At 40.1% G+C, this 26,372-nt stretch overlaps 1 protein-coding gene across 2 annotated transcripts in view; it reads left to right on the forward strand.

The window, feature by feature from the left end:
• The window catches only part of NALF1 (NALCN channel auxiliary factor 1), a 599,091-nt gene that overhangs the window by 567,528 nt on the left and 5,191 nt on the right, over positions 1–26,372 (forward strand). For both annotated transcript variants that reach the window (XM_078070097.1, XM_078070096.1), the window contains exon 2: positions 2,325–2,496. In XM_078070097.1, coding sequence (XP_077926223.1) covers positions 2,325–2,496 — 172 coding nt within the window. The remainder of the gene's footprint in view (positions 1–2,324; positions 2,497–26,372) is intronic.

Genomic DNA, 26,372 nt, shown 5'->3' on the forward strand with positions numbered 1-26,372 from the left:
GGCCCATAAAAATACCTGCAACTTTCCGGAATTACCTAGCGGCATTTCCTAAGAGCAAAGAGGGAACTCTACTTTTTACAACCCACCCAGAAGTATGCAGAATGTGAGCATTCCTTATAATGGCACTTTACTGTTAGCACTGTATATACACTCAACCTCCCCTAATGCTGAGAAAAGGAAATTAGAGCCAGGACTCACCAGACAGAAACTGCCATCCCTAGATTACGACTTGGTTTATGTCATAAATGTCCTCTATCAGATGATATCAGATGATATATTATGTCGGATTGCACAAGTCCCAAAAGCAATTTGAAAAGCAATCTGCAACTGCCCCGAAGTATGGTTGGAAAACCATTCACTCTCCTTTCTTCTGAAACTCATCCTTCCAGCCTCTTTCTGACAGCATGGCGGCACAGCCCCCACCTGCCACCTCTGTCCCTGTGGCCCACATTCACACCCCCGAACCCGTAGTTTCCACATTGAAATTTAAGAAATCAGGGGTTCCCGCAGCTGTTGCATTTTTTTTCCTAACGTATGCTTTTATGTGAAGACCTGTCCAAAAGACCTATAGGAGTACAAATTATTTGTATATTTTCCTGTCAAGTTTTAAGGAATTATAAACCCTTATAAATAAATTACTGATGGGGGCAGCCTGGGCGGATCAGTTGGTTGGGCATCTGACGCTTGATCGCAGCTCAGGTCTTGATCTCAGGGTTGTGAGTTCAGGCGCCCCGTTGGGAGCGTGGAGCCCACTTTAAATAAATAAATAAATAAATAAATAAATAAATAAATCATAAATAAATAACTGATGGCAGCAAGTAAATGACTCTTAGCTGTCTAAATTTGTATCTGAATTTCACATGCATCCCATTTTACCACCACAAAGGCACCTTTGATCAAAGAATAAAGTTTCCTTTTGATCAAACTAATGCAAAGTTATGAATAAAAATTCAGCACCAAACGGACATTGGCCAGGCACACATAGTTTGGTGCTGCTGTCAGATTGATTTCGTCAACTCCCTCGTGATTTTATAAGTTTTTCTTAAAAGGCATTTTCAGATTAAACATAGCATAATTTTGAAGATGCGGGACTTGGAATCTGATAGAAAGTAGGTTTGAATTCTGGATTTTTAATTTACTTCCATTACTAATTATTATTTGCATGCAAATCATTACTCATAGTTACCTTCTAGGTGTGTGCTAAGAATTACCTGGGGAAAAAGTACGAACCGTGCTTAGAACAGGGTATGAAGTTGATAAATACTAGGTACTGTTCTTGCTCTTACTGGCAAGTGTTCATGAGCTCTTAGCGACGTTTAACTGTAAACCATTCACGTTTCGCAGTAAGACAGAGTTGACAAAATCTTCCCTGAATATTATTAACCCCAGAAACAGACAAACAGCAACCCTCCGTGCCTGAGATCTGGGAACTACCCGAATCACAGTGATCTATACTGTAGATGGGTGCTTTTCTCTTTGTTTTATTTGGATTTAGGTGCAGCTTGTTTCCTTATAATAGAAAAAGGTGTTTTTTCAATATTTATTTTCCTAAATAGCTATCAAAAACAAAGAGAGAAATGAAGCCAGAATCGTTTCACATTTTATCAAGTTAACGAAACACTTAACACATGTTCATGTGGATCGTGCAGTACATCTCAAAGGTCCAGGTTGTGGTTTTGATGGGGTTTCCTTCCCGGACTCCGAAACACACCAACGCATGTTAGTTCTGACCGAGGTTGGGTGTTTCTGGGCTTTGGGAGGATGAGGCCTTTAGTGCCCTGGATGTGAGTCCTCAATGCAATGCCCACTGCTTCTCGCTCCGCGCGCCTGGAGTCGAAGCGCTTGCTGGCCGCCTCTGTCCGCACCGCCTGCCGGTCCCGGTGGCAGAGGACTCGGCGCCACCTAGTGTCCGCTGGAAGCATAGCTAGACGGACTTCCTGCTCAGAACGGACTCCCCTCCCACACTGCAGTCAATGACTACAGGGGACCACACAGTTGATTATGTTTTGTTTTTTTCTTTTTTAACTTTCTGTATCATTGGATTTCGAAACTTCAGGTTCCGATGAGCTACATCGACTCAAACGCCGTGTTACCTTTTGCATTCTCTTAAGGGCTCGCTCCAGTAACGTTTTGCTCTACTGCAGACTTCTGCTGCTACGTTGTTATCACTTGCAGCTGTCATTGTGTAAAAGAGCTTTCTGGAAATGAGAGTTTCCTTATGATCCACTTGGCACCACAGCATGCTTCTGCCAGTACAGCATGTCCTGTATTAGAGACAGAACTCTTGTCATCCCTCCCGATTTTTTATTCTTCTCTTTTTTCAGATTGTCTACAAAGCCTGGCTGTGTTCCCAGTACTTTGAAGTCGCTCAGTTTAACTGCAGAAAGACAATTCCTTGCAAGCAATACTGTTTGGAGGTTCAGACGAGGTGTCCGTTTATATTGCCCGACAACGATGAAGTCGTCTACGGGGGACTCTCCAGCTTCATCTGTACAGGTACGGTGACGGTGGGGTGGCCCACGGCCTCTCCCGCCGCCCCGCTTTCCTGGGGGCGCTGGCTGGCTTTGTTGTTTCCTTCTGCGGATGGATGCAACCTTGAAGATATGCCTGGTAGTTTTCCGTGCTTTCCTCACAGGTGCCCTGAAAGAACTTGGTCTGGAAAGATCACATTATCTACAGAGTGCCTGTGACCCACAGGCATTAGCTTTGCAAAAGGATGATTCTGAGGGGAAAATGTTAGCAATCATGAGGTATGCTTGAATCTGACTTAGAGTAGTTGGATGCTGTGCGCATCTTTGCATTACATAAGAACAGAGGATGTGACAAGGCCAGTAAAGTTATGCTGCTTCTTCACAGGGGGCTATTTTTCTGAGAAGTTTTGTGTTCCTTTATCTTAAATAAGTGTCAAGAACACAAAGAACTGTCTACCTAAGTTACTCGTGTTTGTGTGTGTGTGTGTGTGTGTGTGTGTGTGTTAGAGATGCACAATAAGGGCTGGATACAATTTTATATTATATTCCCAATTAACAATGTTTACTTCTTTCAGCAAATGTCTCAGACTGGGCCAAACACCAATATCAGCATTCAGTTTCTGGATATTTATAAGCATTACATAATTTAGACACAGAATAAAATGTAAAGAACAAAAGTAATTTTTTTTTTTTTTTAATAAATGGTGAGTAGACAAGTGAGGACAAGACACTTGGCCATGGTGATGTGATGATCAGGGTTGTAGCTCTATAATACATCAGTACAAAAAGTGCTGTGTGGTCCTTGTCGCTAGATGGCTTCAGTTCCGGCAGGGTTAATTTTCAAGTTTTAAGGATAAAATGCTACCATACATATCAAGAAACATGAAAGGCTCCTTCATGCATTAGACTTTATGAAACCCCCTAAAAGGGTGCCATATTGAGATGCTCAACATGAGAGTTTATCAAATTAGTTCTAGATCACGTATTCATGGACCTATCCATTACCCATACTGTTCTAAGTGATAAGCTATCAAGAGACAGTTGACCAAATTTGTCCCTTAAGAATCTGCCTTAAGAACTGGATGACTATTTCCTGTGCTGCCCAGTCTTGTGGGAAGAACATCTAAGTGAAAGCTACGAGACGTGGACTTTTGTCCTATTTCTATTAAATACATTCTCTCTGAGCCATCAGGTAGGTCCTCATTAGTAAATTAGTAATAGGTAATACCCTGCAGGCACATTTGCTATGAAGATTATGGGTAAGAGAGAAGCACAAGATATGTCATCAAAAGGCAATAGCCGTTGTACATAAGAAAGTGATTTGTAGAATGTAAATGGATTTACCAATCATATTTGTTATTCACTGAATGCTGAGGCCATTTTTCCAGCTCCTCTCTGGTGGGAAGACACGGCAAGAGTGAGAGAGAGAAGAGGGAAAGAGACAAAAAAGAAAGGGGAAGGAGGAAGGAAAGGAAGAAGGAGAGAAGGAAGGAATAAATTAGTATCATCTCCCTTTGAATTTGAGCCAATATTCATCAGACACAGGCTGTTAATTTACTTGACATTCACGAAAAACTTTCCATAAATGGTCATCCAGATAAGGTCGTCAGCTCTTGACTGTGAGGTCAAGCAGGTGTCCATGATTTTAGGATTTCAGAGAAACTTGTGGCATTTCCTGTAAAGGTTGTATGTTTGTTCATTCACATGCATATAGATTTTTTTTCCTAGAGAAGGTCAGAAGTTTTCACCAGGTTCTCAAAGTAGACGACAACCTCAAAACCTCAAATGAAGGACTAGATCATTGTCTCGATCTTCTCCTGTACCTGCTCTTTAATCTGCGTGTGTGGATCTGATATAGGTTTGAATATTTGTCCCTCTTCCTTGTACACTTTCAAAGTCATCAGAAAGCTAAAGATGGGATATGATCTCTTTCCGCCCAACATGGGCAGAAAGTCCACCATATGTATATGTAATTTTTCAGGGTACAGTTGACACACGGTGTTACATTAGTTTCAGGTGTACAACATAGTGATTCAACAAGTTTATACATTATGCTCTGCTCACTGCAAGAGTAACTACCATCCATCACCATGCAACACTGTTACAGTATCATTGACTATATTCTTATGCCTTATTCCTGTGACTTATTCATTTCATAACTGGAAATCTGTACCTCCCACTCTCCTTCGCCCATTTTGTTCATCCCCCCACACCCTTCCCCTCTGGCAACTATCAGTTTATTCTCTGTATTTATGGGTCTGTTTCTGCTTTTGTTTGTTTGTTCGGTTGGTTGGTTGGTTGGTTGGTTTTTTAGATTTCACATGTAAGTGAAATCATATGGTATTTGTCTTCCACCTTATAGTCTTAATTGTCTTTGAGTTTTGAAAATTCAGCTTTTTCATAGCCATGGCTATATCATTACAAGAAAGAGACAGGAAAAGGGAGGTGTGTCACTGAGTTCGGAGAAAATGCCATGGAGCCTAGAAGATTTTCGGGAGCATCACTCAGTACCCAGAACCTAACTCCTCATTCACCAACCTATTGTTCTTGAGCTCTTGTTCCTTTCACTACTCAGCTTCTCAAAAATGTGCAAAATAAATTCTGAAGGCATTTTACTTTGAAGTTCTACAAAATTTTTTGACAAAAAAGATACTAATCTTCAGATTGAGCTTCTTTTCTAAGGCGTGACCCAGGCCTTCTTGAAGAATTCCTATCTCTCTTGGTAACTAGCAGCCACCATTTCTCCCTCAGATGTCCCTTGAATTGTGCTGCTGGACCTGAACAAGAGAGATGTTTCTACTGAGGCCAGTCACTTGCTGGCTTGTCACTACTGAGGATGGTTCCAAACACGACCCCCAGAATAGCATCCTTCTGGGAAGAAGTTAGCCCAAAACACAGCTCCCAGGGACCAAGGGGCTTGTCACACTTCTAGAGAAACTAGGAAGACTTTTATAAGTATAGCATTTATTCTCAAACATTGTCACACAATTTTTGGCTGCTCATCTCTTACAGATGGACATGAAGATCTAAATAAGTCACCTTTTAGATGGAGTGCATATGAATCATGTCAGGTGCCTTTATGCATTTTGAATGAAATGTCTTCAGTACTCAGGCAGGATAGGACTAAATATAGTAGAGAAATAGGAATTTTTTTTTCTAGTTTCCCAGCTGGCTGCAGATAACCTAAGGCCCCCTGGGATGGCAGGCTCACAGCAACTCTGCATATTTTCAAGCGGTCGTAGACCTGTAGGACTTCTTCCTTATTGAAATAGAACTAAACACAGTTCTATGAAAAGAAATTAACCAATAGGTTGGTCTTAATCTTGCCTTCAGTAATTCCTCTTTTTTGTTTTAATTTGATAATTTTTCCATTCTGTATAGTGAAAAATATATAATCATTTATCATCAAGAGTTGAATGAATAGATGGAGTGCCCTTCAAATTCCACATATTTTAATATGGAGGTTTCCCTACTATTGGAAATAAATCCAGTTCACAAATTCCAGAAGAATAGAGATCCCCTCTAGAATCAGCCTCAAAAAAGGATTCAGTAAGCACATTCCTACAGATGGCTTATTGCCAGATGCTGTCTGAGGGAGGATCAATTTTGTTCAAGGTTCTTTCTCCATGGTAACAAACCAGTGGTGTGGTGATGACTTTTCCATAGAGTCCTCTGCATCCAGCCTTTTAGGGATGTGGGATTATAGGACATTCAGTTCTTCCTCTCATAGATGCTTTTATTACCTATATACTGACACTCAGGATTCCTGTCATCTGCCCAAAAAGGGCATCTCAGCCCTTGGGTTCAGCTTTGGTGACAGTTATTAGATTCAATGTTTAGTGCATCATTGTTTATGATGTTTACACTACTTACCCATCTCCTAAATTTGAATGTTTTAAATTTTTTTGTTTTGATCACCTGTTACTTCATGTGTCTATGATCCTTAGTAAGCCCATCACTTAACGAAAATAGCCAAAATATGCGAGAATGCGTATCTACTGCTATTCAGTGTCTTTGACTGAGGATTTTGCAGAAGGTCATGGCCAAATGTTCTAACCACAAACGTAGACAACAGGAAGAGTGCCTCTGTGTATGTTTAATTTTGATTCTGTTTTAGGAGATAAAGGAAAGACACTTTGCCTGATATTGCTCTTGGTTTTTTTTTTTTCTTTTAAAGAATAGAACAGACACATTACTGAAGGCGTATTTGAAAAATTAACTGGGGAAAAATTCTGACGTGCTGTCAGGGTGAAAGCTGTCTTTTAATGTTAGGCATTATTGAGCTAAAACTTTCCAAGGTGGGTTCTGTTCTTGAGCTCAGTTCACATAATGCACTGCTATTTTAGAAACTCCGTTTCTTCATCTTCAAAGTGCAGGGGTGGAGTCGTTCGTAGATTCTAGATGTCAACCCATCACTGTGGTAATTATGCGGGTTTCCCCCTGCACCCTCCCTCGCCTTGCTCTAGCATACCCAGGAGAAATCCCTGATTGCTTACCTGTAACAGTGAACCAACATGAGGAAAACAGAAGTAACAGAGGATCACAGGCTGTGGTGCTATGGTAACAAACATTATGAAAATTACCATTTGATTGATAGATAAAATAGAGTCGACAGGATTTGCTGCTCTATTTTTCATAAATTATTGGAAGAAAGAAAGTAAAGGTCTGCTGGGGGTTACTGACAAAGGAGATAAAACATATTTTGAGAAATCTCTGTAAATTCTGCATTTCATTTTTGGGGGCTGTGACAAGAATAAGGTTATGTTTCTGTCTCTGGGGGGAACGCAGTGGTGCTGTTGCTGGTGATGGGGACAGGGCTGATTAGACGTGATGGAGGGCGCGCGCCCCCTGGTGGCGCCGCTGCGCTACTGCAGCCGGCGGTGGTCGCCTGCAGGCATGAGGAGGAGAGGGACCTCCGGAGAGAAAGAGGGGAGGAAATCCTTTGATGTGCATATTGTTCAAATTAAAGAGGAATTTTTTAATGTCTTATGTCTCATAATTCACATGAGAGCATTCACAATTGGGAAAGATTACTTCCAAAATCCACTTCTGACATGACTGGGAGCTGATAAAAGATTTTTTTTTTTAGTAACATAAAAGATTTTCTCATTAAAAGAAGTATGTTAGTGGGAAAACCAGCTGCCCATGGGTTTTAATTTGTACACGTGCACTGTCTTAAATTTCTGTATTTTCCTCAGTGTGTGAGTATGTTTCACTGTTTCCTAGAACGTGGAGGAGGGGCAGTTCTGAGAACAGAATGACCAACTGACACTTCTGTTACAGCGCCATTTATTGTCACAGACCTTCTAATCAATATATAAAAAAATAAGGCCAAAAGAGACATTTGAGGGGAGATGGCATGACTAGAATAAAATAAGGAAAAATGAAATTGGGTTATTAAAAAAAAACTTAAGTAGAATGTAGTAACTTTGTGTATTATGGACGTTTTCTTCCATTAAAACATGGTACTTTTTGAGGTTTATTCAACTTCACATATTCAGGTCTGAGTTCAGCTCTTCATCCTCAAGACTGTCTTTCCCGATGCCATTCCGACATATTCCCAACAGCTCAGGCTAGCCTCGAACAAAGGGATAATGTGGGGAACAGGCACTGAATAGCAGTTAGGATGTCTGGATTCTACTCATAACTGTGAATTTTGGAAAATCATGCCCTCTAGAAGGTTTCCATGTCCTCATCTCTCCAAGTGGCTAACAGAATCCGGAGTTTAATGGGGACCATCTCTGGTCCATCATGGTCCTTGTGGAAAGTACCGTTGCTCCAGAGCAAAAGGAAGACCACACTCATTCCCACCGGGGCAGAAAGACACCTGGCTCCTGAATGATCCCAGGAGGAACTGTGGATAAAATCATCTAGTTCCCACCTTGCTGATAACGGGGATCATACCCTTCACAAGCCTGCTCACCGGGACCAACTCTGGGGGAATTCTAACAGAGCTCAAGGTGTCCTCCCGTGTTCCATCCGTATGCCTCATCTGGTCAAAGAGAAGAACTGGAAGGGGTTAGACCAGGGAACGTCAAGGAACCAGGCGTGGAACCAGCCCCAAGAAGCATGCAGCCTGGGTTACGGTGAGCTCGGAGCTTGCTGCTCGGGAGAGCCAACGAGGGTCGCACCTGTGTCCATTTCCTGGCCTGCCATCGGGTAGGTGAGCCCTGCAGGTGGGCTGAGCAGAAAGCTAGCCTCTCTGGTGCCACCTCCTAGGGAGGCTGCAAGTGACATCCGCCCACAGTCGCCCGTTAACCTACAGCACAAGGGCCCCTTCCTGTATCTGACAGTTATGTCTAGTCCTCTCTGAACCACCCAGGATGGAGAGCCACTCCCTGCTCAAGCCAGAGCTGTTGACTGCGACCCTAACCGAGGGGCGGTGCCGGGCACTGGGACGGCGAGTTGGTTAGTGTAGACTTAGGTGGAAGTTGAATCAAACTGTCAGAGATTCTCTCTAGAGCGAGAAGGGGGATGAAATACACGTCCTCGGGCAGGTTTCCCAGACCTGCGTGGGACTGATAAGACTCAGAAGTACTTAGAGCTGGCGTGGTGGTGGGTACGGAAGTAAGGCAAGGGAGGGATGCAAAGTCTGAAACTTCAGTTAGGAAGGGTTGGGCAAAGAAGGATCTTCCAGAACAAGCAAAATCTTATTTAATGAAGGTGTGTCCCTGCTTTGTCTGGATTCAACATCTCTGTGAATCATCTGTGTCCTCCTCGGAGCTGTTCTGGATACTGAGCTGCTTTAGACATTGCAAGTATCTTACAGGATTATAGAAGTCAGTCAATTTCAGAACCAGCCTGAATTACAGAAGTCATGCAGTCTGATGTTCGCCTTCACAGAGGATTATACAGAGCTCCCCCCTCCAACACACACACACCCCCCAAAAAAAGAACACTGTTATTCCAGAAAGAAGAATAGACCCACATTCCCTGGCTGTTAGTTCAGTGTTTGTATTACTAGCGCGACAGGAAATGACCCATCAGTCCATCCTGAGATTAGCCTGCAAGCTGTTGTTTTCTTCCCGCACAACAACTGGAGAGAGCGGGTCCGGAGGTGAAAGAGGACCGACCCCAGCTCACAGCCTGCGTAACACGTCTTCAGCCGTTCAACACACACACCCTCCTTCACGACATCACCTATCACATTAAAAATGAGCATTACAAGTGTTCTCTGCCCAGCCCATTTTTTTTCTGGTTGAAGGAAAGAGAACTGCCAAGCTCTCTTCTCTGGAAAATGTGCTGAGACGGCTAACTTTCTCAGATCAGTTAACAAGGTTTTTAGGTTGCATACACAGACATGCACACGTGTTAGTGCGAAGGGTCATGACAAAGACCCAAAGTCTCTAAAATGTTCGTGTAAATATTGTCCATCTAAATGACCTTCTTCTACTTTGTATAAATGTTATAAATGTAGGTTTGTGTCCTGTAAAGAAATAATACATTAGATAAACTTTAAAAAGGAAAATGAATGAATTTTTCTCAATTTTGAACTCCTCTGGGTTTTTTTTTTTTCTTTTTTTGATGGTTTGGCTTGAAATTACCAGATGAGATGGTGATTGTTAATTGATAATAATATGATTATCAGGTAGTCATAATGTCTACTCTTTAGGAAAATACTATTAGAACATGTCTTCAATGTACACTTTCTTCAAATTAGTATAATTTAGAAACTCAGTTTTTATATTTATGATGCAGTCACTGTTCAAAATAATTTTTAAATTTTCTTGGAAAATAATTTTCATCGGGGCGCCTAAGTGGCTCCAACCGTAAGCATCTGCCTTTGGCTCAGGTCATGATACTGGGGTCCTGCGATCGAGCCCCAGATCAGGCTCCCTGCTCAATGGGGAGTCTGTTTGTCCCTCTGCCCCACCTCCCCACTCATGCTCTCTCTCAAATAAATAAAATCTTTAAAAAAAAAAAGAAAAGAATTTTCAGTCTACAACATTCTGTCTATGTTTTAGGAGATTTATCTGCATGTGTAAGTGCGTACACATCCACACATACACAGACATATAGCCATATATATATAATTAATTTATATATACAAGTCACATATATATTTAAATATGCATATAATTAAAAGAGCTAAATTTCACAAGTAATGCAGGTAATTATAAAAGGAAATATGTTTAAAAATCGACAGTCGGTTTTTAAGGATGGCTTTAAATTTAGCTTTAAAGCCAATTCCAAAAACAGGAGTGAGTCCAATTTAGGAAAGACAGCATGGATGGAATTTAATGTTTAACCTCCCCAAAGGAAAGCTTGAACATACAAAGCCCGGTTGAGAATAAAACTTCTAGGATGCTATTTAAGACAACGGTTTTATTGCCTTAATTACCCTATTGGTTGCACTACCTTCCAGTCCCAAATGTGCCATATTGTCTCTTCATTAACCGGTTGATGCTGCCCAAAGTCAAGCACAGAGTCTGAAAACCCTGGCTTCACCACGACACTCATTCCCTCTAGTGAGTGTAGGGTTCCGGGTACCCTTCATTAGCATTCCCTCCTTACCAAACATTTCATTATCAGAGGGGAAACAAAGCTTTGTTGGATTGACTTGGGACATTTGCCATGATTCTGTCTTTCTTTGTGTATGTGGGCTTGGAAAGCCCCGGAAAGTCCAGTTCCCTCCTCCACCTTTGGGGACAAACATTGCAAAGGAAATTAAAATAATTTCAACCACAAGAGAAATAATTGTCCTGAGATAGGATCTACTTCTTCCTGCATCGCGAATTCTTGCAGAGATCACTTAAAAATGTAGAGTCCCATTTTGAACGTGCAGAGCCAATGTGGAGTCTGATCTCTTCCAAGGTCTAATGTTACATGCACATAAGTAGTTAAAGTCCACATCTTTGCCAAACACACTGGTATAGGCCAGTTTTCAGGAACTGGATACAAAGCCACACTAGTTTTTCACCAGCTGTCTTTTCTCTTGCAATGTCCTTCTCTGTCTGCCGGGATGGTCGGTATTCATGGGCACTGCATCCTGCCGCACTCACCCCCCCTGCTCTTCCATCTTGTAGTTTGACAGTAGAGTTGCTGCCCACTGCATCCATGGATAGGAGCAAAATCTTATGATCCCACTGATGATCACTGAGACTAAAGCAGCTAGGACATACACTTGAAATAAGTACATTGTATTTGCTTATTTTCGAATTGGTAATACGTGCACATGCACAATGTGTGAAAGATACTATGGTAATACATGCACATGCACAATGTTTGAAAGATACGAAGGAGTGGAAATGAAGCCAAGTCCTTCCCCACTCCACCCGGCAACACAGTTGTCGGCTAGAAATGTATCATTATTCAACCAGTTCCAAATCGATGGCTTTTTAAAAAAAAAATTTTTTAAAGATTTTATTTAGGTAATTTCTAATCTGTTATTAAATCCAGCTTGGCAAGAGCTGTTTTTGGTGCTGTATCATTTCCTACACTTGTGATGTTATCTGTGGGGTAAATGCTGCACCAAGAGGTGGAGGTGGGCTTGCTGGGTCAGCGTTTGGAAGAAACTCACCATGTGGCACATTCAGGGCAAGGATCATCCCTTCCTCAAAGTCCTGGTGCCCTTAGATGGTCCCTAAGCTCCTGCACCAGGTTAGATTCATCCCCTGTGACCCACTTGCCCTGCCAGCCTCACTTGCCATCCCTTCTCCCGTGGTGCCCAGCGCTCTCAATGCCATCCAGCGAGAGCGTTGCCCCTGCCGGGCACGCCCTTCTCCATACCTTCACCTGGCTAACCCTTGGCATCTGTCATTCTCTTAGGAGGCCCCTGACACCCTGAGTTTGGGCTGTGCCCCTGTCTTGTAACCCCGCTGTGCTGGAGGGCACTTCCTCACGCAGGACCGGCCCATCCTCCCCACCTCACAGTGAACTGGATGGGGCCAGAACTTAATGTTGCTTCTGACCGTGTCCCCAGGGCCCACAAAAGTGCCTTACACAGAGTGCTCAGTAGACAACTACCTAATGGATGAATTAATGGGTAACAGCCAAGGGGGTCTGTGGTGGTCCCCGTTGTAAGCAAGGAGAGGCCCTCTGAGGTGGGGAAGTGCCTCAGGAAGGCAGGGTGGTGTGAGGAATGTCCTGAGAGCCTGCAGGTGCCCTCTGCCTGTATCCTTCTGCCCGCGACATCACGAGGATGCACACAAAAGGGGACTGACAGTTAGGTGTACTTTAACAAAATATTCCCCCTGTGGAGACAAGAGAAAGTCAGCATTTCACTTTAAAGCGATCTGTTCCTTCATGTTCCATCCCCGCCATATGCATTATGAAGACTCGTGTTGAATGGAGTTCAGACCATCATCCCGCACCTCACTTAGTCAGCACAGCCTGGAGCACTGAGACTTTACAAAAGCCTAGTAAATGATGTGATATCTCACCTTATGGGATTTACATTTTAAATGCCACCCCCCCATCAAACTGAGTGTCATAATTCTGTCTCTGGCCCCCTAAATTCATAAGTTAATGTCCTAACCCCCTAGTGCCTCAGAATGTGACCTTATTTGAAAGTAGGGTCCTTATGGAAGTAATCATGTTAAAATAAGGTCATTAGCCTGGGCCCTCATCCAATATTGATTAATGTATGCATTAGTTTGCTAGGACTGCCATAACAAAATGCCACTGACAGGGTGATCAAAACAACAGAAATTAACTTCTTTACAGTCCTGGAGGCTGGAGTCCAAAATCAAAGGGCTGGCGGGTTTGGTTTCTCCCAAGGTCTCCTGTTTGTCCACTTTCTTGCGGTGTCTTCACATTGTCTTCCCTTCGTATGTGCTCCTGGTGTCTCCCTCTGTGTCCAAATGTCCTCTTTCTCTAAGGATATTGGTCAGATCAGATTAAGAGCCCCCCACAAAGACCTCATTTTAAAATAATCACCCCTTTAAGGGGCCTATCTCCAAATATGACCACATTTTGTGGTACTGGAAATTAGGACTTCAACATACAATTTTAGGGGACAGAGTTGTCCCACAAGAGCAGGCTCATAAAATAGGGAAATTTGGACACACAGAGAGAAGACGCTGTGAAGAGGCACAGAGAGAAGACAGTCGTCTGCAAACCAACCAGCCAACACCCTGACCTTGGACTCCCGGCACCCAGAACCGGGAGACCAAACATCCCTGTTGTTCAAGGCCCCCTCTGTGGCACTGTGTCATGGCAGCTCCAAGCAATGACTAGCAATTTTGGAGTAAAACAGATACATTCAATATTGTTTGTTCAAGGATAGAATAATGTCTAAGTCTTATATGAAGACAAATTTTGCGTACTTCAAAAGTTCTGGAGGATTAGAGGAGAGGAAGCAATAAAAAGGAATTATAAGGCAATGAGAGAGCTCAGCAGAGAGGATTTAGAGGATAATACTTATGTAGGGAGAGTAATAATGAAGAAAAGAGAGTATTAACCATTACAGATCATTTTTAATTGTAAGATAAAATTATTTTAGTAAATTTCATGAATCTCCTTTTGACGGAGTTTAGAAGCACAATCGGTTTGAAAGGCTGTAGAGTGTTCTGTGTCCATGTTTTCATGGTCCAACAATTAGAAGATTTTAAAGTCTGAATCTGAAATCTGTGGTTCTCAGGAAACTGCTGTTAGAGCACTTTTGTTTTGGAAAAATCTAGCCACTCTCTGTACTTTCTGTTCAATATTGCTGTGAACCTAAAACTGCTCTAAAAATATTAAGTGTATTGTAAATGGGGGGGGAGGGAAAAACTCTAGCCAAATAAACTTTCCATCTCTAGATAAGTTGTCTTCCATTTGGAAATGTGATTGTTCTAATCACTTCTAACCTACTCTTGTAGCGGAAGGAAATATAACATATAACAGTTGTACTAAATTTGTGGACAGCTTTTGAATTCTAAATCTTAATCCTTTCAAAAAGAATGGTTTACATCTATGTTCGTTGCTGTTATTCTTTCCAAAAAGAGGTAACTTTTGAAAGCTTGGATAAACTGCCATCAGGGAAAAGCACTGAATGTATTGAAAAATCATGAGCTCCATCAAGTAGCACTAACAAGCAAACGTGAGCATATAACTAGGGGACTCCTTTTCTGAAATTGTGAAGTCTCTTGGCTAAAAGGACCCTGGCTGTCACCCAGCGCCGTGGTGGGTCTCATGCTGGCTCCAAGGACAGTTCCCTGGACTGAGGGAGAACTGAAGTGTCACTGGGAACCAGTCCAGTGATGACTCAGAAATGTCTGCAGGGTGAAGAAGCAGGCAGGGACTTGCCTGACTCATATTTGTCCAACACAAGAGCTCAATGGTTAAATCTGGCAGATAAGAACACTGAAGAGTAGGGAAATTAGGAAGCCTCCCCAAGTTTCCATGGAAGCCAGTGGAAGAAACCACAAGAAAAGCCACAGGAGAAGCCATGGCATCTGACTTCCTGCACAGCACAGCACCTGCTCTGGCTCACTGGTCCTTTTCATCAGGACTTTACTTTGTAACTGCCTTAGCTGACCTTCTCCTCACTGTGACTTTCTTACCACACGCTTGACTCCAGAAGGTCGTGAGCTCTTCTGGCTTTTATTGTAAAATACCTGCTATGCTAGAGAGAAATGTCCAAGCTTAAAGGTGGTGAAAGTATTTAAAATCATATTCTTGGGGTGCCTTGGTGGCTCAGTTGGTTAGGTATCTGACTCTTGGTTTTGGCTCAGGTCATGATCTCAGCGTCCTGAGATCACACTGGGCATGGAGCCTGTTTAAGATTCTCTCTCCCTCTCCCTCTGTGCCTCCCCCAACCCATCTCTCAAATAAACAAATAAATCTTTTAAAAAATTATATTCTTTCTCCTCCATATTTTACCTCCCGAAAAGCATGTTCTATGTCCTTTCCTCCTAAGTATTTTCTTTTGCATTTTCACACATTCAACAAAAATTTCTAAGGACCCATTGCATTAATTTTCTATTGCTGCCCTAACAAACTGTCACAAACATAGTGTTTAGAGGCTTAAAACAGCACAAATATGTTATCTTACAGTTGTGGACACAGATCTTACCAGGCTAAAACCAAGATGTCTGAAGGCTGTGTTCCTTCTAGAGGCTTGAGAAAAAGATCCAGATTCCTGATCATTCTGATTGTCGGCAGAATTCATTCCCTTGCTGTTGTCGGACCAAGGTCCCCTTTTCGTGCTGGCTGTGTGCTAGGAGAGCTCCCAGCTTCTAGAAGCCACCCACATCCCTTGGTTTGTGGTTCCCCATCTCCATGTTCAAAGTCAGCAACGGTGGAGAAGGTTCACCCATCACATCTCTCTTACCCATGATTTAGACTCCTTCTTTCCATTTTAAGAGCTCATGTGATTAGATTAGTCTCACTTGGATAATCTCCCTATTTGAAGGTTGGCTAATGAGCAACCTTAATTCCATCTGCATCCCTAATTCCTTTTCGCCATGTAACCAGATATTAACAGGTTCTGGGATTCAGATGTGGACGTCTCTGGGGGGCGGGCATCATTTTGCATACATCTATTATCAAGCATTGTGCCAGATGCTGGTGATAGAAAGATTAATAGATGTGGTTCCTAACCTAAGAAACACATGTTCATTTGTAGAAGTGAACAAATTATAGAAAAGCTGGACTGGCATTATTACATGTAAAATATGAGCTGAGTATAGAGGAGGAAGGGCACAATTCACTATATCTCCCTAACTTTTCTTGGAAGTAAATATGGAGAGTATTATTATCACAAATGCATAGACATGAGAAGGGGCTACAGAAAAACTAGATTTCCCTGGGTTTAAACAGGTTATTTCCCAAGCAAAGATAAAATCCATGAAGAAGATTTAATTCACTGCTTTTTAATTCTTTAGATACCAATATTAGCACTTTTTTACATTGGCTCTTTTTATTTCTCCTTTCTATTGCCTCCTAACATCTACTTTTAATTTAATACATAATCTTTTCTTTTTTCCTTCCTTTCTTTCTGTCATCAGCCATGCACATTCTCCTTTTCCTGCATCTGTTTCTTGCATGAAATACAGAATTTTTAAGAATGCTGTTTTTACCCACATGGGATAGGATGGCTGACGAATCAAACAGCACAGATGTCAAGTGGAGGGAACCAAGGGAGCGTACTTTCTCTACACATTAGTTTATATTGTATTGCCTCTGAGAGACATTTACTTCACAACGCATTCCTACTAGTCTTCCTATCTTCCCAGCTTAGTAGGTCTTCTACCAAACCCATATTCTCAGTCTCTCAAATAAGAGTTGTAACTAAGTGTCAAATCCTGTTATTTTTCAAAAAGAAGAAGAAGAAGGGGAAAGGGAAGGGGAAGAAGAAGGGAAAGGGAAAGAGGAGGAGGAGGAGGAAGAAGAAGAAGAAGAAGAAGAAGAAGAAAAAAAAGAAGAAGAAGAAGAAAGAAGAAGAAGAAGAAGAAAAAGAAGAAGAAGAAGAAGAAGAAAGAAGAAGAAGAAGAAGAAGAAGAGTTGTTATTATTATTTCCTGGTGTTTTATCTCTATCACCTTAAACTCATTCTTTGGCTAATTGGCAACCATTGTCAGGCTCCTTTGCATTCTGTTAAAACTTGGGTTTTTTTCCTTCAGTGGTGGACGTAAGCCAATTACCCCAGAGGGCGACAATCAGAAAGCAAAACAGAAATAATTCAAGATGTCATTGGGTGAAATGAATCATGATTATGCCGCTCTACCTGGCATTGTAACTAAGGAAATGAACAATTAATGGGCTGCTGCCTGAGCCATTCTCTTTGGCAACTGACATGCCAGAATCTCACTCAGTGGAAAACATGTGTGAATAGAAGATATGACTTGATTTTTCATGGAAGTGTGCCTTCTAACCATGAGTGATACCGTCTTCAAACGGACCTACACTCCGTCCACCAAATCCCACCTGCCTGCCATCAATGTTTCTGTAATTCCTTTTTGAAAATTGTTATCTTATATGACTGTATTTTCCTTTGAATGCCCTACTTTACATGTTGAAACTACAGGAAGTCAGTTCAATTCAAATCAGACAAATAAAGGTGGGCAGTAGTTCCAGTTAATATTCTTTTTGTTAAATTTAATATTGACTCTAAAGTACTGAGACCGATTTTCTCCTCTGGTCCACAGGCTGGTCTCGTATATTTGCTTTTCTTTATAGTCAGAGCATTACCAATTTAAGTTTTGGCATTTGTTTTGAGTAAAGACATTTTGACTGAAGTCACAACTGTTTTTCTTCACATGTAATGTTTCAAAAACTGGTACATGAAATTAGGAAAATAATTTTCCCCTCGCTCATTGAAAAGAAAGCCTATGTTTGAAGTTAGGGTCTACTTATGAGGTGTTTCCCTGCCTTGAAACCATTAATGTTTGTGTGCACATGCATGAGTGTAAGCAGACGTTGAGATAGTTCTGTATGTGCTCTGTGATTACAGAGCAAGTCTGGTTTTCTTTTTAGAAAGAAAAGCAGGAAATGTTGTTCGTACTCTAAAAACATTGACCGATCAAAGCATTAGCAAAACTGTCTCTTCAATTACAACTCCTGGTTTGAGACACCACAGCCACAGAATTATTTATATAGTTTCCTGTTTGCAAGGATATTTCCTTTGCAGACTCATAGTTACCAAGGATTTCCAAATTAAAAAAGGACTGTGGGATATACACTAAACAAAGACACTGTTTTATAATCAGTGAGCCCACCGTGCCATGTCACAGAGAAAAAATAACAAAAATAAATAGAAACAGAGCGTAATAGGTCATGTTCTTAACAAGGACCATACAGTTTTCTGCACGGGGCTTCTTGGTCAATGCTGCTGAACTAGCTAGTGCTGAGCACGAAGTCACAGAAACATCTATGAGAAAGAGCCAACATTTTCTCATCCTCCTGGGATGTGAAGTCGTATGACACACTTACACAAATTTCTCTGAATTTCTGAAATGCACTTCGTGAAGTTCCTCCAACACTCTTCCATCTGTGAGAGAAGTCGGACCACAGAAGCATCTTGCAGCGGGGTTGGTTCATAGCGAAGAAAGAGAAGGAGTTGAGATTTTTTATTCCTTTCTCTGCTGACTCTTGTAAGCTCCGCTTGAGCCCCTGGCACTTGGTAACTTATCAGAATAAAGAAGAGGAACTTGAGTCTTTCTGTCCCAACAGTACCCACAGCTCTGAGCCCTGCCTTGTTTTGATGCTTTGTGGAGACCCCATAGCGCTCTGACTTCTCCAGGAATCCGTATGGCTCTCCTCCACCCCATCCACTAAAGTCTCCTTCAAGGCCTCCAGCAAAGGATTCATTAGGGAAGGGGTGGAAAATTAAAATGATACATTTGGTGAGAATGTATCTTCTTTGTCCATTACTTTTTTCTTTCTTGTCTATTTTCTTAGAATAAATTTTTAAAATGAGAATGTCACCATAACCATTTTCAGGAAAATAACAATGTGAAATGTGATATTTAACAGCGTGTGTTAGATTTCTGTTTAGATTATATTCCCTCCGGCTGCAGACAGTCTTTGTTTTTCTAGCACAGTCCTGGAAAACTTTAGGACCCATTATGAAGACATTTCAAATGCCCAATTTATTTCTTGACTCAGCTGATGGTCTTAATGAATGAGTGAATTCTCTGTAGAACATCTCTGCCATTTTAATGTGGGCTTTTGATTTTCATTTCATTTAGCATCATTTTCAGTTTTTAGAGCAATTTATATTCTAGCTAATGCACAGTTAGCTTTCAACTCTGAATGGCCTTTATATAACCAGGTATTTGTGCTTTGTCATCTAATATACTCATCTTACTGAAACATCCTCTTACAACTCAAGGTGCATTATTCCTTGATTCCTTCCCCTCACCAAACAAATACTTATTGTTCTTTGGGGGATAAACAGCCTGTTAGGTGGTTAGAGCACCAGGATGGTGAAGGAGTGATCCTTATTCTCAAGAATGTCAACTAGAAGAAAAGTAATACAATGCTATTAATATTAGATGCAAGGCCATGCTAGCATTTGCTCATCATACTGATCTAATACACCTACCACTGCTCCCCTCAAAAAAACTGTTCAAATGAATACCTTAATTACCAAAATTTGCTCTTGCTTTAAAAAGATACTATAAAAATTACTAATATACAGATACTCATAAATCTGATTCTAATTCTTTTCTGTAGAGGGTCATTATGATTTGGTCATTATGAGTTCTAAATTTCTTAGCTTGACCTCTCATTTTATATTGTTTTACCAGCCCTATTATAAAAGAACCCTAGAAAACTAGCAAATTCTCAAGAGATGACTTATTTTACTATTTTTACCTTAAAAAATGTAGACACAATTTGGATACCAGTGCTGATTTTATAGTTTTTGTAGGTTATTTCTGAATAAATCCTACATTGCATTCATGTGAAATCACTATTCTAGCCAATATAAAATGAAGAGATACTAAAATTGAAACACTATGTTCTGCGACACTAAGGATTTACATGGTGGCGAAAAATTATCTTGGTAATGAGCAAACCATTGCATTGCAAACCATGGGTGTGACTTCTGGTCTAAGCTGACAGACTGAAGCCAAAATTTTACTTCCCATCTGTCTCTAAATCTCATCGAAATTGAAATAAAAACTACAGAATGAAATATATTCATAGGAGCGGTAAAACCATTTTGTTTTGTTTTGTTTAGAAAGTGGGACACTATTAAAATGAACACTTGCACGTTTTTTCTCTAGAAGGGAAAAGGCAGTTGTAAGACTTTCCAGGACAGTCAGAATTGGGGGAGCGTTGAGAGCAGGCTCTAAGTGAGCCCACAGCAGGGAAGGGCACGGTTCTTCCAGCAAGACCCTCTGCTGATCATGGCTTGTTCTGAGGATGTGCCAGGATCAGGAGAACACAGAGACCAGAAGCACTCTGGTGGAGTGAAGGCTCTCAGCAGACACCTGAGCCGACTGGGCATCGCATTCCTCCACACGCAGTGGTGGTGTTCGCCCACAAAACCCAAGGATCTGCCTTGTGATGACATTGAAGGAGCTCCTGAGAGGAGTGTGAGGAAGCCTTCTTAGCAATGCCTTTGGGAGTGGTGGGAAAGGGAGCCTCAGCTTGTCCTTTCAGTCCCCATTCACTCACCCAAGGAAAATGCTGCCCCGTAGAGAGACCTGCAAACCAAAGGCAATGAGAGATAGAAACATTATATGGAAGGGCTGGGATCCACCCAGTATAAGCTTTTTGGAGAAAACAAAACAAAACAAAGCCAAACAAAAAAGGATACAAAGTGAGAGTGGGGGAGGGACGGGTTATCAAAGCAATGTGCAAAGGACTTTCTCCAGAGTGGAAGAAAAATGTGGTTTCAGATGGAAGGAGCTCAGCAGAAGAAGCCATGAAGAAACCACAGGCAAACATATCCTCTTGAGATTTCAGAATACAACAGATACATGCAATATCCAAAAAGGCATCATTGAGGATAGCAAGCCCTCCATGAAATGAAAGGGATGTTGACATCAGCGTGGAGGCAGGATTTGGGCCTCCTTGGTCTTCTCCCCCGAGTGGTAGGCTGAGTAATGCTCCCCTAAAAAAAAAAAAAAAAAGATGCCCATGACCTAATCTTCAGAACCTGTGAACACATTGCATGGCAAAAGAGATTTTGCAGGTAGGATTGAGGTTGTGGACCTTGTGGGGAAGATCATCCTGGATCATTTGGGTGGGCCCATTCTGATCACATGTGCCCCGAAAACCACAGAAGAAGGCAGACAGTCAGCCAGAGACACAGCATGAAAGGCAGGAGAGATGATACAAAAGGAGATGTCAGAGAGAATGAGAGGACTCCACAAGTCATCGCTGGCTTTGAAGGTGGAGAAAGGGGCTGTCAGCCAAGAAGTCGGGACAGACACCTTCTGGATGCTGAGAGTTACCCTGCCAACAGTGTGTGAGGACAGCAGGACCCCAGTTCTACACGTAGAGAGAACCAAATTCTAACAACACACCGAATGGGCTTAGAAGTGAATTCTCCCTGAGAATCTCCAAAAAGGAACTCAGCCCTACCAACAACTTGATTTTGGTTTGTGAACACAGGCCAGAGAAACCCGTCAGCCCTGCTAGACTTCCGACCCACACAAGTGTGAGTAGGTAAGTGAGCGCTAGTTTCACAGTTGAATGTGTGGTAAGCTCTTAATCCATCAACAGGAAACATGTACAACTAGAACTTTCCCCACAGCACTGGACCCTGAGATACAGCCGATGGATGCCTTCAAAGTTATTACAACCAAAAAGATTGTGAACTAGGAAATATACCTGACAAACGGTCTTTCAAATGTGAGAATGAAGTTTATTTGTTTAAATTAAATATGTATACTCTTGAAAGTTTACCTTCCACACATCCCATCTGGAACATAACTTGAAGTTTTACTCTACTGAAACAAAAGAGTAGTCTGAGAAAGAGGATACTGTAGGACCTCACAGTAGTGGTATAGTGAAAAATCAAGCATAAGATAATATCTGTGCAACAAAAATATATTAGAACATTGAAACTGGAATGATTATGAGACTGGATGCCTCAGTGATACAGGGAAGAAGGGAAAACATTTTTTCTGATTCTATGAAAAATGCAAGACAATTAGAACCTCGGGAAAAGTGTACAGGAGAATCATGGGTCACATAGAAAGCTATCTAAAATTTTCATGATTTTTATAAATTGATGAAGCACTAAAAGTCAGAATCTGTCTTGCCTAATATATTAAACAATCTTGAATAATATTGTAATGAAATGGGATTAAATGAATTCTCAGGATGTACTTTTTTTTTACTTCCAATATTCAAAATTAATATATATAACACAAACACAAAGGAAAATGTAGTTTTAGAAAAAACAAAGATTGGCCACATTTAGGGATCAGTGGGGGCGGAGAGAACTGTAATGGGTTTCTCAGTGGGTCTAAAATCACTGGATTAAGAAATAGATGAAGGAATTTGTTGTATAGAGCCATGAAGATAAACACTCCCACACAGAAGCAAACAAAAAGAAGAAACAATCCATCAAAAGTGTTTATCCTTGGAGAAGAGGATTAGGATTGAAGAGAAAGGTAATTGTTTGCTTTCCATTTTACACTTTTGATGTTGTTTGAGCATTTTTATGTCCATACTCATGTAATAATTTTCTCATTGCCATTATTGTCTGTTATTTTCAAAATATTTATTTTTTATTATGAAAATGCATTCCAGTTAAACTCACCTAGGTGGGTATAAGTAAAAGGTTATCATGCCGTCTTATCCTTAGTACCTTGAACAATTGCTATTAAAGGGAAAAAAGGAGCAGACAGTAAGTGGCAAAGTAAAGAGAAGCATCTGACTGTCTTACTTCTGACTCCAGTGAAATAACTAAGGGAACATGGAAACTCTAGGTCATCAGAAAGGGGCCACCCATGTGCAAGAAACTGAGCCATTTCCTCAAGAGGAAGAGAAATCAGATTCGAGCACACTGAGGACTTCCTTGCAATTCTTCCCCTTGCAGGGGCAAGGTCCAAGGAGGAGATCAACAATCTAGAAATGATGACAGGGAATGTGATTAGTTGAAAACATACAAAACATAAAAGTGAGGAAAGAAACAATCAAAGAAACGACAGGAAAAATCTTTCCTGAGCCTCAGGTCACTCTCACTGGCAGGTTAAAGGATTCTCCCCATCTGGCAAAATTAAAGAAATTGGATTCAATTCCCAACATTTTTGAAATTTGAGAGTGAAGGAAGTGTCCTACAAGCTCCAGGGGGAAACTACCACATTTGACCACTGACATTACATGTCTCTCTCAGAAAGAGTGGGCTGTGTCTGTTCTGTGGGAATCTCTCTCTAGCCTGTGGCTGACTGGACCGGTGTGGATGAGTGGAACAAGTCACACAGATTTGCCTCCAGGATTGTGTCACAACCTGATGATATTGAACTGAGAGGACAAAACGATGAAGTCCTGTGTGCCCATATGCACGAAAAGGCAGCCAAGCCTGCCTGCCCAAGGAGGTGTGCAGCCCAAAATTAAGATTACAGTGCTCATCTCCACCGGGTGAAGGGCACATCCCTTACTGATGGCCAATCTTGTGATTTATTCTTCATGTCACCTGGTGTGCCTTGTATTTCATGAAAAAGGCTTGAATTTTTCCAATGTTACTCCCACCCCCTGTTCTCTCGTTCTTCTCATTTTTCACCTAAATTAGCTCCTGTGAGTTTCTGTTCATTGCAACCACATAATCCCGGAATGAGATCTATGTAAAGCAATATGCAAATATTATTAATAATTAATAGGAGACAGGATATAAAATATGAGTAATTTGACAATAACTGAGTTTAAAACATCTGATGGTAGCCAAAAAATGATAAAGAATAAGGGGTTGAAGGAAACAAAATTTTGTTAATTTCCTTATCAGTGATTCTGATAATTAGACAAATAAAGGTTCAGCTGTGTGCGGTTTTTTAAAAGCAAAGGTCCAATAGAATTAACAACAGCAAGCATTCAACAAATCATGAAAAAATAGCATTTAAATATGCTCACACAGAAAAAGATAGAAAACAAAGGGAGTGGTAAAGAAACATTTTTAAATGTTTGGAAATGCTATTATATGATGATAAAGGTAAGATCAAACACTACAGGTCTGACAATAAATGTAAATGGATTAGACTCTCCTTTTTGATCATTGTGAAATTCTTATATGTAGAACATAGTACAGAGAAAATACAAAGAGACCAAAAAAATTACAACAATGGACAAAGATATATCAGATGACTGTGCTAATATGCATGGAGTTCACATTAATACCAGACAAAATATGTTCAAAACCACAACAGGAACAAAAACAACAGAACTTCACTGAAAAAAAAATAAGTATATATATGTACTTTGTAAGAACAAAGAGTATCATGTTTTCTTGATTAATAGTAAAGGTTTGGTGAAAAACATGAAGATTTATTAATTTTCTGTACCTACTGACTTAATAGCCAAATGTATAAAGCAGAATCATCAGAAACAGTTGTAGAAGATATATTTCTCAGTTGATGACATTCTGAATAGGAAAAAATATATAAACATAAAGACTAAGCATTGTTACCAGTGTTAATATTTGCAAAAAATAATAAGATAATAATTTTACATAACACAAAGAAAAACCACAAAGAAAACAATTAGAGAAAATCAACTTTTTAAAGGCCACATTCATGAAATTAAGGTAAATAAAACTTGAAATTAGTGACTAAAATAGTTATGAAAATGTATCAGTGACATTTTTTAAAAGCCGCGAAACTCTTTTAAGTCATTTAGATATAAAAGGAAACATATATTACAATTACAGAATATGCAAAATCACTGCATATTAAAACATAAGAGAATTGGCTGAAGCATTCTCAGATGGAAATTTAGAACAATAACTAACTTATTAAGGAAAAACATGAATTTAAATGAGTAAATTCGCATTCAATTCAGTATAGTTAGAAGGGGAATAATAGAAAATTAAACAAAAGATAATTAAGAAATTGATGCATTAACACACAGAACATATCAATGTCAGAGCATATCAATGTTCAAGAGCTGTATCCTTGATAATGCAAAAGAAAGTGGGCAAAAAAATCTCGCAAGTCTTATCAGGGACAAAACAAAAGATGAAATAAAGTATTAACAATGGAGAAGAGGATTAGAAAACTAGTCTTAAAATATGTATAACTCTACATGAATTAATGTCAAACTCTCAATAAAAAGGCTATTTTTAGATAAATATGAATGATCAAACCTGACACAAAACAACCTTGACAGATTAATAGCCATGAAAGAAACTGTAAAATTATGCAAATTACCCTAAAGAAAGAGCTTGTATCCAGAAAGTTTTATGGATTCCATGCCATATAAATTATTCTAGTTACTAAAACACGATAATAATGTATATAGAATATACATTTATATTATATGTATATTACATATATAATCTCAGTAACACACATTTAAAATTAATATTACCAAATCAAATAAAGAATAACATTGTAAAGTACAGTCACACATGCTAAATAGAATTTTCCATGTGAAATCTAGAAATTACATGCACACCCTGTGTGTATATGTATGTGTCTGTATTAATAAAAAAGTTGGGGAAACAAATTCCAGCAGTTTCTTCTTGTTTCTTTTTTCATCCTAATGAAGTCAGACTTGGGGTGATTCCCCTCTTCTTTTTATTTTACTGTTTTTTAAACTATTGCATTCAGAAAAGTATTAAGTATATCACTCGTTCATATATCTGAAAAAATTAGTCTCATATGATAGTAAAAGGTAAATTACTGAGATACTGAAGGATTATATTTCATGTGGTTATTTTAAGGATTTCCTTAGAATATTTGGCTTTCCTGTACTTAAGATAATATTTATTATGACCATTCTACAGTAATTGTTCTGAGCTATGAAAAATAAGGTTTTTCCGTGAGTGGCTCATATGAATAGAAAACAGAAAAAGAATTTGAATTGGATGTTCTTTAAAGTCTTTCCTCATAATAAATTCTGATTCCACTATTTATCCCAAGTTACAATAGGAATAATAATTATTATGTGAGATTTTACTATCTGTCAGGCACTGTTGTAAGCAATTTATGTGTATTACTTAATTTTCCAAAAAATCTCCATGAGGTTGCACTATAAGATAGAATAATAATTGCAATTATTATTATTATTATTCAATGTCAAATGGCAACTAATGATTTATTAGAGATTGCAAATAGAGCATTTTGTAAGCAAAATGTATCAGAACATTTCATTCACTGACAATTTCCTTTTTCCTTTTGAAACCCCAATCACTTATATATCTGTGCAATGAAATGATTGCTTGAGAAATGATTTATTTTCATTTGGAAACAAGTTCTTATGGTCCCTTGAATGATGCGGAAGAGTTAGCTGCTCTGGGTAGGCTTCCCAGGAAGTGCATCAGTGTGCAGGTGGTTTATCCGGGAAGTGCACCTGTTCCGGGGTC

The sequence above is a fragment of the Halichoerus grypus genome, chromosome 4, assembly GCF_964656455.1.
Source record: "Halichoerus grypus chromosome 4, mHalGry1.hap1.1, whole genome shotgun sequence".
Lineage (NCBI taxonomy): Eukaryota > Metazoa > Chordata > Mammalia > Carnivora > Phocidae > Halichoerus > Halichoerus grypus.